Source organism: Vulpes lagopus, chromosome 23 (assembly GCF_018345385.1).
Source record: "Vulpes lagopus strain Blue_001 chromosome 23, ASM1834538v1, whole genome shotgun sequence".
NCBI lineage: Eukaryota > Metazoa > Chordata > Mammalia > Carnivora > Canidae > Vulpes > Vulpes lagopus.
Window position 1 is genome coordinate 23,636,178 of NC_054846.1, and position 16,365 is coordinate 23,652,542.

Consider the following 16,365-nt stretch of genomic DNA (forward strand, 5'->3'; position numbering starts at 1 on the left):
AGTGACAACTTTTCTTTTAACAGTTTTATTCATTAAATGAAAAATGAATCCACCATATTCAGAGATGTCTACTTACATAACTGTAATGAAATATTTAATCTCACAAATGAAAAATGATAGTCCACTAGAATTTAGTACCTCTAAAAGGCAGCATCACAGTAAAAGTCAGACACCATGATTTGCATCATGAATGTGACAAATATCACAATGTGTGTGCATGCAAGAATTCTGTGTAGTTAATATCCAGGATTAAATCTCTAGCAATATATTTACCTGTTGGTCAATTTGCTGTTCAAGAAAACTTCCAAAGGCAGCAAAGGATTTAAAAAACAGTAACAATAAATTTCCAAAAGCTATAGGCTAATGTGTTTTGAAAATAGGCTTTGAAATATTGTACCAACATTTGTGGAAACTACAGACTAACAAATTTAGAAAATCTACATCTAAAATAAATATTCTTGTTGGTAAGAATAATAAAGTGTGCTTTCCTCCTATGGTATTGCCAAAATATTGAATGAAATGATTTTAAGATTAAATTAAATTATTCCCCATTATAACTAAATCAGAATTAAATTCAGACTTCTGATTTAATAACCTAACTGCCTCTAGGTCAACATTCACCTTTTTATGAGAACCAGCTGAGCAGCTAACACAGAAGACACATCACATAATATCCCTCTAGATTTACTTTAGAGGTCTACAGTAGCATATCTTTGATTCTGTTATTCTTCTGGGATGAGAAGGAATATGAATGTCTCAGGAAATGTACCACTACTTAAAAATATGCTCCAAGTCTGAGCCCAGCGGTATGTACTTTAATTGGCTATTCTGAAACTAAATGCCACAGAGAAATCTTACTACTTTTTAATAGACTTAACTTTTACAGTAATTGTAGATTCATGGCAAAATTGTATGGAAAATACATAAAATCCTCATATATTGCCTTCTGTCTCCCCCCAGTGTCTCCCCTACTATCAACATTTCCCACCAGAGTATTACACTTGCTATAATACGTGAACCTACACCAATACATTCTTATCACCCAAAGGCCATTGTTTACGTCACAGTTTAATACTGGTGGTATACACATTCTTGAACAAATGGCTTATGACAAATATCTGCCATTACAGTATCATACAGAATATTTTATTGCCCTAAAAAATCCCCTGTGCTCTGTTATACCTCCTTCCCCCATAACCTCTGGCGACTGCTGATGTTTTCACTGTCTCCATCATTTTGCTTTTTCCAGAATGTCATATATCTGGAACCATACAATATGTAGCCACCTTTCCAGACTGGTTTCTTTCACTAAGTAATATGCACTTAAGGTCCCTCCATGTCTTTTCATGTCTTGATCGTGCTTTCTTTTTAACACTGAGTAATAATCCATTGCCTGCATGTACCATAATTTATTCATCACCTACTGAAAGACATCTTGGTTGCTTCCAAGTTTTGGCAATTATGAATAAAGCCGCTGTAAGCATCCGAGTTCAGGTTTTTGTGTGGACATAAGTTTTCCGCTTATTTAAATATCAAGGAGCACGGTCGCTGGATCCTATGGTAAGAGTATGTTTAGTTTTGTATCTCTTACTATTGTTACTGGAGGTATATATCTGAGTGATTAAAAATATAAAGTCTGGAATCAGTCTTCTTAATTCCAGTACTTACTAGCTATGTGTTCTTGGACAAATTACTTAATTATTCTAAGACTTACTTATAACACAGAATAATGATAATATCTATTTCATAGTATTGTTCTGAGGGTCAGATAAAACAGTGATGGTAAATTGTGGAAACATAAGGTGTTCAGTAAATGTTAGTTGTTGGCTGTTGATATTATCCTTATTATTCTTAATTCTATGGGCATGAGGTTGTGAGTCAGCCAGTGTATGGACTTGGGTTGCAGAGACAATAACTTATTTCTTCATAAATTCTTTTCCTATGCAAAGCATGGATTTGTAACAGTGGCCTCCCAAGAGTTAACTTTTATCAAAATACTGAGGCCAACCAAGCAGAACATAAGAACCCTCCTTAATATGGGCCACTTTACCTTATAGTAGATTATAAAAAAATGCAAATTATTAACTTCTCTTTCTAATATTAAGGGACAAGTTTCAAACAAAATATTTTACTGAATTTACTTTTCAATATATTTTATGAGATAAATTTAAGCCTGGAAAAGGTAGTTCAACTAGTGTGTTAAAATTTTATATTAGGGTAATGGGGTCATTTTCTTCTATGTGGTAACATATTCATGCATAGGGGAAAATGCCAAAATAAGGCATATAGGATAGTAAAGTTATAAAATGAAGAAAAAGGGTTAAGAAGTGGTATGATCATTAAATACAATGCCAAGAATTTCTGAAGAAAATTAACGCATTTTTCCTAAATATCTGCTAAGTATTTAAATATAAATTTAAATTCAGATTTACCGTATAGTCCCACATTGTTGCTCCTCCAAATGTAGATAACACAAAGACCATCACTAAAGCTATCTGAATTTCAGTTACATCCACTCTGAAGAGAAAGGACAAAGAATAGAAAAGGTGTTTGTAAATAAAATTTCTGAATATGAAAATCAGTTAACCATATGTTAAATATCAAAGATGTAAAAATCTTTATAGGCTTAGCTTATTTTTACCTTTAGTTCCATCATTGAATTTAAACTGTTAAGTAAGGGCAGCCCTGGTGGCTCAGTGGTTTAGCGCCGCCTTCAGCCCAGGGCGTGATCCTGGAGACCTGGGATCGAGTCCCACGTCAGGCTCCCTGCATGGAGCCTGCTTCTCCCTCTGCCTGTGTCTCTGCCTCTCTCTCTCTCTCTCTCTCTCTCTCTCTCTCTGTGTGTGTGTCTTTCATGAATAAATAAATAAAATCTTTAAAAAAAATTTAAAAAGTAAACTGTTAAGTGAAAAGCCCACTGAACAACATGTGCTCACATACAGGTAAACATTATGATGTGCACAGGGGGGAGAAACACTTGTACAGATGTATAAAATTGCTATAAACAGTTATTATCAAGATTACAGAAGGAGTTTACTTTCATCTTTATGTACTGTAAAGTTTGAATTTTTAAATAACAATCATGTATTATTCTTGTAATGAGGACAAATTATAACATAAAAATAGCCAGATGACTTAAGACAAATTCTTAAATACTCCCAAGTGAATGTCACTTAAAAAATAGGGAAAATTCAAATAGCTTTCCTTATTAGGTTACTAACAGTCACTATAGTGTTTTGATTTCCACAGACATTATTTTTCCCTAATATATGAACACACTTAAGTTTCTTAAAAAAAAAAAAAAAACCACTAAACCAACCAACATCAGTCTCTAGTTAGCATTCCCTGAAGCTACTGACTTCTCCTCTGCGCCATAATTAGGCTAACTGAAAAGTAGTGGATATATGTGTATCTTCATATTCATATTTGCTGCTTAATTCATCATAGTCTGGTCTTTGGCCCCATTCTACTAAAATTGTTTAAGGTAAATAATGACTTTCAATTTATCAAATCTAAGGGATACATTTCAGTTAATACCTTGGGTAACTTTCTGCAATATTTAAAATGCCGATTGTTCCCCCTTTCTTAAAATGTTTTGCTATGTTCTTATTTATTCCGTGCTTTTTCATGATTCTGGTGCCTTGTTGGAAGCTCTGCTCAGTCTCCTTCCTAGACTGCTGCTGCTTCCATGTCTTAAGTGCTACTAGTTCCAGAATTCCATCTTTTCTCCTTTTGGATTTCCTGAACCATTGTGTCTATGCTTAGACTACCATCTGTAGGCTAAGGACCTCAAAATCCCTATCTCCAAATCCACATCTTTTTTTCTGAGCTCCAGATTTTTATGTCTGTCTATCCACTTGACATCTCTGCTTGGATGCCCTGGAGTCTTTAGATGATAGAGGAATACTCTCTGCTCTGCAAATATAAGATATGTAGTAATTATATGACAAAAAAAAAAAAACAGGCAGGGAAGAAAAGACTTCTAGACTAAGTTACTTTGGGGGCAGCTGAGAAGGTGAACTGAACATTAACCTACAAATAAAAGGGAAAATAGAAAAAATGATAACTAGTATTTGTAAGATCAGTGGCAGGCAAACCAAGGCTTCTAGGCTGTAAGTTAGTTGAAAAAGGTAAACATATTAATATAACATGTAGTACTTTGTAGAGAAAAAGGAAGAACCTTGGTTTCACATATACATCATTCATACTACAGATTTTAAATTAAACTCAAAGCTTCATTCTCCCTCTCTGCTTTTTAAGGATAACTAAATAAATAACAATTATTAAGTCTAGAAAAAAGAAAGCTGAAAGAATATGATAAAAAGGGTAGAATCACTCACCAAATATTCAAACATCTGAACTATGAAGAAAGAGTTGAAGCTTGAAAAATATATTAGATTAAAAGAATCAGAATTAGAATTATTAGAATAAAAGAATGTTCTATATAACAATTTACAAACTTAGAGAACTCAATAATGGATCTAAGTTTTTAAAGTTCGGATCCAAAAAAGACTTTAAAACTCCAAGACAGATGGATACTGGGGATATTGTGCAAGTTATCCTTAATATTATTTTTTTTTTTAATTTTTATTTATTTATGATAGTCACAGAGAGAGAGAGAGAGGCAGAGACACAGGCGGAGGGAGAAGCAGGCTCCATGCACCGGGAGCCTGATGTGGGATTCGATCCCGGGTCTCCAGGATCGCGCCCTGGGCCAAAGGCAGGCGCCAAACCGCTGCGCCACCCAGGGATCCCTGTGCAAGTTATCCTTAATCTCCAACTGTAATCATGGAGGACAATCCACAACAGTGTTACAATGAGATTGGTATAGAAATTGAGAGTAAGCATTTAAAAACTTTTATGGTAATTTGACAGAGTAATTTTGTATTTGTTGAATTAAATGAAATACTGAGGACTGTATTTTGCAAGTAATTTTTTGATTTTTATTTTTAAACTGCATGTTATTAGTCCACCATGGATTGAGGGTATGAGTAGAAACTAGTCCTTTACTGTAATTTTTTGAGAAATGAACCTAATACCATATGGAAATTCTCATACTTTCAAATAAAAGAAAGTTAATAAGTCTGTATGTTCACATGTAAATAACAAAATAGCACATAATACAAGTAAACACTGGACTTGGTTCAGGTTTTAAAATTCAGTTTTGAGCATTACTCTATAGAATTGCTTAAAACTTGCTACAGGAAAGCAAACACTATAAATAAGTCATGTCTTATCTCACATGGCAAACATTAATATACAGACAGATTTTAACTGTAATCTTATATTGTGCTAAGGGAAATACTAATTGATGTGTCACTGATTTATTTAAAAAAAAACTTGTTTTTTGTTTTTGTTTTTTGATCTGTTTTTTAAAGATTTCTTAGAGAGAGAGAGTACAAGCAGGGGGAGGGGAGTGGCAGGCAGAGGGAGAGGGAGAAGCAGACTCCCTGCAGAGCAGCGAGCCTGATTCAGGTTGGATTCCAGGACCCTGGGATCATGAACTGAGACAAAAGTAGACACTTAACCGACTGAGCCACCCAGGTGCCCCCAATTTACTAAAAAAAAAAAAAAAAAAAAAAAAAAAAAAAACTTTAAACAGTTGAAAATTATAGTTAAAAATACTTAGTAATGTTTTATAGTTTAAATGATCTAATTCAAGGTACCAAATTCTTATTTGCACCGAAATCCACATATTTTCAAAAGATAAAACATACAACAATGAAAATATCCACAAGTAAAATAGAATAGTATTTACATTTCTCTTCTGTATTACAACAATATAAATACTATAAAAACTAAGCTTCTCAATAGATGGATAAATATAGGAGATACACATATATACATGTGTCGGAATACTAGCCGTAATAAGGACAAAATCTTGCCATTTGCAGAAACATGGATTGAGCTAGAGGGTAAAACGCGAAGTAAAAGAGGTCAGAGAAAGACAAATACCATACAATTTCACTCCCATGTGGAATTTAAGAAATGAAACAAGCAAAGTAAAAAAGAGACAAATCAAAAAACAGAATGATGGTTATCAGAGGGTGGGGGAATGCATGAAATAGGTGAGGAGGATTGAGAGGACACTTACCACGATGAGCATGGACTAATGTACAAAATCATTGAGTCACTATGTTGTACCTGTGCTAATATAACACATATGTCAACTACACTGGAATTAATTTTTTTTTTAATTTAGCCTCTTGGAAAATGACAAATTTTCAGGAACTCACTCTGGCCAACAGACAATTGATACTGATATGGTTCATAAGCATTTCCGAAGGTGTGCTTGAGAGCCTATATATGGGTCCTTCTTGTGATGCTAAGCTAAGCCATCATTGATTCTACTCAATGCTCTATGAGGGGATCCCTAGGTGGCTCAGCATTTTAGTGCCTGCCTTCCGCCCAAGGCACGATCCTGGAGTCCTGGGATTGAGTCCCGCATTGGGCTCCCTGCATGGAGCCTGCTTCTCCCTCTGCCTCTCTCTCTCTCTCTCTCTCTCTGTGTCTCTCATGAATTAAAAAAAAAAAATCTTAAAAAAAAGTGCTTTATGATATTTTTACCTTGACAAAGTAAAAAATATACTACTTAGGATCTCTGCCCCCTAGAGTTGGTATTAATTTAATTAATTACTTAATTTGGGGGGGGAGAAGCAGAGAGAGTGAGAGAATCTCGCAGGCTCCACACCCAGCATGGAGCAGATGTGGGCTCAATCTCACCAACCTGACATCAAGACCAGAGCCAAAATCGGAAGCTTCCAAAGTGGAAATTTTCCAACTGACTGAGCCACCCAGGTGCCCCATAATGTTAGTATTTTAAATGGCTGTCTACCCCCAGTACTGTAGGATCCCCTCCTGTCCCCTACATGCTAGGGACTCAACCACAATAGTCATTTCCCTAATGTTCTGAGTACTTTCTTTCTTCATCCTTCTGCTTAGGGGCTTTTACTCCAATTTGTCTGGCAAGGACCACCCACAAGTAACTCATCTCTGCTCCAGTCCTAGGCACACATTAGACTTGCAATCAACAGCAAATGAGTGTGAAATTTACAACTAGGCCAGAGTGAACTAATTCATTTCAGAAAGATTTTTAATGAAGTTAGAAGCCAAAATGATAAAATATAGTTATTAAATAGTAACAACAATTAACCAGAACACTCATTATTATATTATTCTAGTTTACCACAGCAAGTTCAGCAAATAAAAATGCATTAGATTTTGTAAAGCTATTTTTCTATTTTAGCATATCTTTTTTTTTATTTTTTTATTTTTTTATTTTTTTTTAACTTATTTATGATAGGCACACAGTGAGAGAGAGAGAAGCAGAGACACAGGCAGAGGGAGAAGCAGGCTCCATGCACCGGGAGCCCGATGTGGGATTCGATCCCAGGTCTCCAGGATCGCGCCCTGGGCCAAAGGCAGGCGCTAAACCGCTGCGCCACCCAGGGATCCCCTAGCATATCTTTTTTTTTTAAAAAAAGTATTTATTTATTCATGAGAGACACAGAGAGAGGCAGAGACATAGGCAGAAGGAGAAGCAGGCTCCATGCGGGGAGCCCAATGTGGGACTCGATCCCGGGACCCCAGGATCACGACCTGAGCCAAAGGCAGACACTCAGGTGAGCCACCCAGGTGTCCCTCTATTTTAGCATATCTTAATTTTTTAAAATAGATACGTCACGTAACGTCACGTAATTGCCTGGAATTTTTTCTCCAGGCTTTTTGATCCTTGGGCTCTTGATCAGCAGATAAAGAATTCTAAAGACTCACATATTCCATAAAAGCTTTCTTAAACTAATTCAGCCTATAGTTACCTTTTCCTTACTTAGGATTTCTTCAGTGCTTATGGAAACCTAGAGAAAGGCATTTTCCCCTTGGTGATGGAGTGTATTAGCAGTGTCACAGAAGTATTACCTCATCCCTTTAATACAGTGCATTATAGCTCCTTAAACAGGGATTTTAAAAATGCATTTTGTATCCTTTTACAGACTTTAACACATTGCTTAATCCAATGTGATTAACTGAAGAGCAGTCACTAAGAGTATGGGGTTTGGAGTCAAACTTGAGTTTTAATCTTGGCTCCATACTTAGTAGTATAAGAAAGGTAAAGAACCTCTGCCTCATTTGTACAGCGGTTAATGTGAGGAATAGATGAGAAATACATATAAAGCCCTTAGTACAGTGCCTGAAACATGCAAGTGCACTAGATGGTAGCTGCAATTATTCCATAATTTATAATCAATCTGATGAGTTCCCTAAGCCTTCCCTCTGTTATATGATCCACAGATTTGAGCTTCTCTTTTTTTATCATCACCAGAGGTTTGTGGTGGTGGTGTTGTTTTCCAGAGCTGTTTCTCCTATGCAGCAATAAAGACAGGCCAAAAAAGAACCAGAAGACATGGGAAGGTAGAGCTGAGAATGAACCAATGGCAGATAGTTCTTGAAGGATTGGGCAGAGAGGCAGCTAATGGGAAACAGGAAAAGTGAACTGAGCTCCTGCTTCATGCACTATTTCCTGATGTCTAAGAAAGAGGCATCGGGGGCATATATATCATCTAACATTTAGCTCTGACATTTTCAAGGTGCTTTTACAGGATCTCCCCAATTGCCTACCACATCTAAAGAGTCTCACAACTATCTGTTGTTGGTGACTGATGTAAGGGGTGCACCTTTTTGGGCACATGAAGACTTGATCAATAAGGACCTTTAGATTCTATATTTCATTATTTTATTATGTAAGTCAAATGCTATTTACTTAAGTACTGCACATTCTTTTTCTATATTATTCAGGTCCTTTATTTTTCTCTTTCTCTTATATAATGTAAGCTTGGGTTAGTAAGCTACTAAAGTGAAGAAAGGGAGAAAAAAATTATCAAACATGTAGCCATTTATAACATGCAGAATATCTACAAGACTTAAAGTGTAGCATTTATGGATGCTCCAGTACATTTAAAAGATAATTTAAATTCCTGATTGAAGCTTTGTCTCCTTATGGATAAATAAAATATAACAGACTGTGAAGATAAACTGGATTATATTCTAAAATGTACAGCTTGAAAAACATACTTACTTTCCAAACCTCAACACGCCTGAAACATAAGTCTGCCAATGAGCACAGTAAAACATGAACATCCCAATAAAAGAGCAGAAAAACAACCAGTCAGGATGAGTTCCTAAGCGCACAGCAATTGAAGCTCCAACTGCCATAAATACTGAAAGAAACAAGGTTTAAGAACCATTAAGAATTAAAAATGATTAATGAAATAATGGTCATGTACTGTTTTTAAATACAGAGTTTTAAAGTACGTAATCTTGACATTACAATAAGGTACACTAAACAAAATTAATTTTTGAACATACTTTCAAAATACACTGCAAATTTTCTCCGAAGTGTAAACCTGCCCAAAGAATTGACCAAACAGCTCAGTTCATTTTAGTTTTTGAGCCATCGTCCCCCAACAAAAAAAAAAAAAAAAAAAGGAAGAAAAAAGAAATAAAGAAAAAAACCTTCACTAATTTACCTGTGGAAAGAGAGTCACAACCATGGTCAAAAAGTTCTCCCAAAGGAGAACAAGAATTTGTTCTTCTGGCTTGTTTCCCATCAATAGCATCCAGTGACTGGTAGATAAAGAGTCCCAGTGCACATAAAAGGTATGTCCAGTATGGTGCCTAAAAATAAACATAAATAAGAAATACTGTTAAGTGACAACAAGCTAGCTTCTGTTTGAAAATAGTTCAGTCCATGCTAATTGACACATTTTTCTTGTGTTCTCACCTTATATTATCTCAGGGTGTTACAAGAAACATTCACAACCCTCCTTTTACAGATGAGAACTAAACTGAGAAATCAAATGAACCGTTCTAAGTCATGTGAGTAGAGGGACAAAGAAGTTCATATGGTGAGAAGCACAAAGTTAAATAAGCAAGGATTAGGACCCTAATTTTTAGTTCCTAATCCACAGCTCTTTCAATATATTATTTACATGTGGCCCTAGATTTGAAATTATTCAATATGATTTTCTATGAAAAAAGATCTTAAAGACAAATTGTGATTTGGGAGATCTCTGCTTCCATTCATGATAGAATATGAGGGGACTGGACTATTTCCCCACCTTATATAGCCAGAAAAGCAATAAAATAAATGAAACAAGCTTTCAGACATTGCAGGCAGTGCAGCACTATGATCCCTGACAGAAGAAAACAAAGGAGGTAAGCCCTAGATGATTCTGGCTTAGTACCTACAGGCAATTTTCCCATCACTGTATAAGAATGGAGAACCTGAACAGAGCCCAAAGATCTTGCTATGTTGAGAAGAAATGTAGCAGAATTCAAGAAGGTCAAAGCAGCTAGAATTTGTGGAGCACAGCACAGAGAAAAGAGGGATACAAGATCTACAGAAGGGTACCTTTGAGTCTAGCTGAGAAGTGACCTGTGCCTGAATGAGAGAAAACTATACCAGGGCCAGGGAAGGAAACACCGAATGGCAGAAGGCCACATAATTCTTGAAGACCACTGAAAGCTGGGAATTTTTCATGCTCCTAGTATACACAGCAGAAAGACTTTGTAATACCTAGGATACTGGGTAGAGTTCTCAGGAATGTATCGCCTTAGCAGTGGGGAGAAATTAGCCCCAAGACTCACAGCCTCCTGGAATAGTCCTAACAGACATAAAGTCCATCCTCAAAAGAACCCAAATGATCCTATGCAACTCAATTACAGCCAACACAAAGTACCATGTCTTAAAGGGACAAAAAAAAATCTAGTACCCAAAGATAGAAAGTTCACAATGTTTGGCATCTAATAAAAAATTACCAGTCATGCAAAGATGTAGGAGAATATGATCTACAATTAGAAGTAAAATCAATCAATACGATTGGATCCAGGAATGACAGAGAAAATGGAATTAGATGGAATTATATGAGGACATTAAAAGTTATTATAACTATGCTTCACATGCTCAAGAAGGCGAAGGAAAACATAAAAGATTCAAGTGAAATCCATAGATATGAGAAAACAATATTTGAAATGTAAAATATACTAGATGAGACTGGACAATGCAGGAGAAAAGATCAGTGAACTTGTAGACTCCTGATGGAAACTATCCAAAATGAATGCACAGGAAGAAAAAAGACCACCAATAACTGACCTTGGTATCAGTGATTGGCAGGACAACAGAAGCAATCTAACATTTTTATAGGAGTCTTGGGGGAGAGAAGGGAGGGTTGGACATGAAAAATATAAGAAATAATGGCTGAAAGATTCCCAAATTTGGTGAAATTTATAAACTCACATATCTAAGAAGCTCAACAAACACAAAACAGAATAAATCATAATCAGAAACCAGAAGAACGAAAAAAAAAAAGAAAAGAAAAGAAACCAGAAGAACGGGCAGCCCAGGTGGCTCAGCGGTTTAGCACCGCCTTCGACCCAGGCGTGATCCTGGAGACCCGGGATCAAGTCCCACATCAGGCTCCCTGCATGGAGCCTGCTTCTCCCTCTGCCTGTGTCTCTGCCTCTCTCTCTCTCTCTCTCATGAATAAATAAATAAAATCTTAAAAAAAAAAAGAAGCCAGAGGAAAACAGAAGCATAGATAATAGTGTTGTCAGATTTCTATGTCTTAGAGAGGAAGTACAGCAAAATTATTAAGAAGGGTTTTGAAGTTAGCTCTGTGTGTGAGTCCTTGGCTCTGTCATGTAATAGCCAAGTGACCTTGGTCAAGTCACTTAACCTCTTTAAACTGTGGTTACTCACATGGAAGATATGAATAATAGTTCTTGTATCCGATGAAGCAATTCTTAGCTCTTTATATAGAGCCTGGCAAACAGTAAGTGCTCAGTAAAAGTCAGCTATTCTCACTAAATTGTTTTGTATACTTTTAGTGGCATATATATTTTTAAAACACCAAATATGTGGGAATTCTACAAATATCTAGTCAACCTGTTACCCTGTTCCTCAATATTTCTAAGCAAACAGAAGTTTACTTTCAACTGACTTTAATCAAAGTTTCATCATTTGCTAATATTATGTGCCCAATATTAATGATTACACTAATTGCTTAAAAGGACTTATTGAGTCTCTTCCAGTTAAAAGACAAGCAGTATAAATATAATTAAGACTAGAAGCAATCTGAGTTGTGAATATGCATATTAAAATATCACAGTCAAAGAAACAATAAGTATTGGTGAGGATGTGGGGAGAAGGAACCCTCATGCACTGTTGGTGGGCATGCAAACTGTGTGGCCACTGTGGGAGACAGTCTGCAGGTTCCTCAGAAAATTAAAAATAGAGCTATCCTATGACCCAGTAATCATACTACTTGGCGCTTATCCAAAGAATGTGAAAACACTAGCTTGAAAGTACACATGCACCCCGATGTTTACTGCAGCATTACTTACAATAGCCGAATTATGGCAGCAGCCCAGGTGTTGAGGAACGAGTAAAGAAGATGCGGCCTACATACACGGGAATATTACTCAGCTATAAGAAATGAAATCTTACCATTGTTGGACAAAACATGGATGGAGCTAGACAATATAATGCTAAGTGAGATAGTCAGAGAAAGACAAATACTGTTATATTTCACTCATATGTAAGATTTAAGAAACAAAATAAATGAATAAGGGGCGGGGGAAGGAGACAATCCCAAAAGCAGACACTTCAGTATGGAGAACAAACAGAGGGTTCCCAGAAGGCCAGGGTTGCGGGGGTGGGTAAAGGGGGACGAAGGGGCGCACTTGTTGTGATGAGCACTGAGTAAGGTAGGGAATGGCTGAATCACTGTATTATACTCCCGAGACTAATGTAAGACTGGATATTAACTATGTTGGAATTAAAATGAAAAAATTAAATGTCACATTCAATTCTAATTAGCATAAAGGCTTATCTGTAAACTATGAAACAAGAGGGAGCTAAAAATCAGAACTGATAAATCATTGTGACAGTATAAAAGTAGAAAAAGCAAAATAAAACAAACCACCTAGAATCTTTTTTGAAAGAATCCCAAAGTGTTTTGCAGAGAACAATTCTGGTGATTCTTTTCAAACTAGCAAATTCTTACGCATTTTTTCCTACTATGAAAAATTATATTGTTTTAATTTTGATAAAAAGGATAGCAAAGTTACATATCAAACCTATGCAAAATTGGAAGTTGAAGTTCTTTAAATTTCTAGAATGCCATAAAAAGTCGCTTTTCTTACCTATTTTCCATCAGGTACCTTCCCCCTACATGATAGACTCTAAAAGTACACCCTCTACCTGGCAGGTAGCCCATTTCTCCCTTCTAGGCACAGAACCTTCGTATACTAAGACATTGGAGCCAAGGTCCACGTTAAAAGCTTAATTCTGATCTCTAATCTGGGAGGCTGGCTACAGCTAAGTTGAAAGGTCAAGGCATTAATGGAAAACCTACTGACAGTGCCTGGGTGGGCAGCTGGCTAAGCGTCTGCCTTTGGCTCAGGGCATGATCCCGGGTCCTGAGTCTGGTCCAGGGTCTGCTTCTCCCTCTGCCTCTGCCCCTCTCCCCTGCTGGTGCTTCCATCAATCAATCAATCAATCAATCAATCAATCTCTCTCTCCCCCCCCCTCTCAAATAAATAAATAAAATCTTTTTAAAAAATCCATACTGAAATAATTTCAGTCACTCCAGGACACCACATTTGGGGGTAGACTCTACCTCTCATTTGGAAAAAGGAAAGGAAGACTTACTAGTTCACTAACTTAAAATGACTTCATCAGGACACTAGAGGAGTTAAGATTTAGAACTTAAATAGGTGAAGAGTGCAGGGGAATTTGAACAAAGAAAAGAGAAAGGAGGTCTCAGCCAATACGAAGGTTGAGGCCTGGAAAATGCAAGATTTACTTTTTGTGTGTGATCCCACAAATCAGGGATCAGATCCCTGCTTCAGGACCAGAGGATCCATGAGCAATTACTTCAACAGGACAACAAAGGGCATTCTTCAGCTTTATGTCGCTTGATGCAGCAACCCACAGGGGCAGGGCAGTTATCATGTGCTTGTTATTAAAGTAGAAAGGAAAACCTAAGGGGGGGGTGTGAAGATATCCTATTGAGATGAGTGGCCTGACTGGGCCCACGAGTCAGACCTGGGTCTCCTGTCCTGCCCTAGGTAAGGGACCCATCACGCCACAGATGGCACAGACCCTGCTGAGAAGCGCTCTCCTGCTCACACAATCCAATTTCAAGTGCACTGAGCCTGAGAAGATGGCTGTGACCACACGTTTTAAACCCAGGAAGGCACTCTGATTGCCTGTATCCGGTTCACCCCTTTCCAGTCTTCCCAAGGCCAGAGGGGCCCAGCCTACCTTTTTTTTCCATGATGTCATCATCTCCGCCCCTACCTGGAAGCTATTACATAGCCTGCAAGTTGTCATCTTTTTTCCTAACTTGTTATCTCTACAAAACCAGGTCTCCAAAACCAGGTTGGAGATCCACTGGCCAAGAACTGCAGGACCCTTCCTTCCCAGAGTCTTCTCAAAACAGGTATAATTACAGAAGAGACTCCAGATTGAAGGAGGATCTACAAAATCCACCCCAACTCATTTCATCTTTTCATGTGAACGTCTTTTCAAAAATTTTAAACATAAGCTTGGAAAAGTCAGGCTTCGATTATGCATTATAAAGTCATAAGCAATTTATCAAAATACTACTACAGAAGGAACCTATTTCAAAAAGTAGAGCTTCTCCAGGTAAGATCAGGTTCCTGACATTTAAAGTTTTAAATTATATAATTTTCATAGTATTTACTGTATCTTTTAGGATCAGAATTTAACTATATTGTCATGGGAATCTTTTCAGTCCAACCATTAAGACCTGCATCAATCTTTTAAATGAGGACATGGTATTCAATTATGTGGCTATATCACAATTTAAGTAATAACTTCACCAATGAAAGATAGATAGATAGATAGATAGATAGATCCTATTTATATAAATTTTTAAACTTAAAAAAAAATGAAGTCTTTGCTTTAAATGGCCTTGGTGTGTGAATTGACACAGAGGCAAAAGTTATTATATAACCAGGAACAAAGGGGTCAGCTGCTAACAGCAACTGACTTCTCTCTACCTAAAAACAGAAAGCGCATTTATAAGAAGTTGGAAGAAAGAAAATTAGAAGACAAATCATGCCTATGTGAAGAAATGTAATGCTGGTGTGGTATTAACAAGAGGATTTTTCAAAGAAAATCCGTGGCTTTTCTTTTAGACACCTAACCTGACACTGTGGTGCCCCTGACATGACTGTGAGGCTGCTGAGCGCCTGTGGCTGATCAGGCGACTTCCCTGGTCACAGAGGGAGTTCCCCCTGCCTCCCCTCCCCAGGCCCCCAGAACCACGGGGGGCGGGGGGGGGGGGGAGAAGGCCGTGCTTGCACCAGTGGGGAAGGGCCCCAGGGCCTTACTGGTTTGCACTGGACAGAGCCTCAACTCTGCTCAGGGCCAGCACTTGAGCAGGGCAAACCCATTTTGAGGAAATGAAGCAGGTTCCAAGACAGGAAGGAAAGCAGGCAGCATACACCAATGTGGCTCCACCTGCAACTTAGGCTCTCATGATTTTAGAAATCTGTTCTTTGAAAGGTAGCTTTCTTTCATTTTATATTTTGGGAAACAGTCCTTTTTTCTCCTCTCTCTTAAAACCTTCTTTAGTATTTGAGCTCTCGTGAAAGTGCCAGTCCCCCATTTTGCTCAGGGGAACCAGAAGGAGGGGGGCTCGAAGAGAATCCCCTGAGACGGATGGATCATCAGCACCAACTGCACTGGGTGCTTTAACACCTGCTCTGTTAACGTTGCAAAACCCAAGGGGTCAGAGTCTTCAGACCCAGGTCAAAAGTCTCAGGAGGAACAGCTCATATAATGGAGCACAGGGAAACTATGGGAATCAAACGGGCAAGCCCCGAGCAAGGCTGGGACTAGGGTGAAGCCCGGGAGTCCATGCAGGCCTCAGAGGTGGAGGCTGCACTGACCCTCAAGGTTGCGGGCCAGCATGTACCTCCTTAAGTCCTGAGGTCCGAGTGGCTGCTGGCTTCAGTTCCCTTTTGCTCTAGGAGCCCTAAATCTTGCTTATTCTTGTTAAAATTCCCAGGCCAGACAACAAATAAGTATTTAATCCAAGACCAGCTTAAACTGGGTAAGAGTGGGAAAACATCATCTCCTAGGATGACATTTCATGCATGAAGGCAATAATTAGTGAATATTTATTTACTTGGCCTCTGTATTATGCAAGGCACTGCATGGTACACAACGTACACACGGGCAATCTCTATCTGAACTTAAAAGCTTGTAGGTTGTCCTGCTCAGTAAGACACACAGAACCAAAATAAAATGGAAAAGTTAGGCCCAGTTCTAAAGTT

General features: G+C 37.7%; 1 protein-coding gene across 2 annotated transcripts in view; it reads right to left on the reverse strand.

Annotated features, from left to right (window-relative positions):
- Window positions 1-16,365, reverse strand: part of CHPT1 (choline phosphotransferase 1) — a 29,251-nt gene that overhangs the window by 8,238 nt on the left and 4,648 nt on the right. For both annotated transcript variants that reach the window (XR_005985219.1, XM_041738361.1), the window contains exons 2-4: window positions 9,525-9,672; window positions 9,074-9,215; window positions 2,433-2,517 (exon numbers count right to left, since the gene is read on the reverse strand). Coding sequence is in view for 1 of the 2 variants with exons in the window: in XM_041738361.1 (XP_041594295.1) it covers window positions 2,433-2,517; window positions 9,074-9,215; window positions 9,525-9,672 (375 nt within the window). In the remaining variant the exon portion in view is untranslated. The remainder of the gene's footprint in view (window positions 1-2,432; window positions 2,518-9,073; window positions 9,216-9,524; window positions 9,673-16,365) is intronic.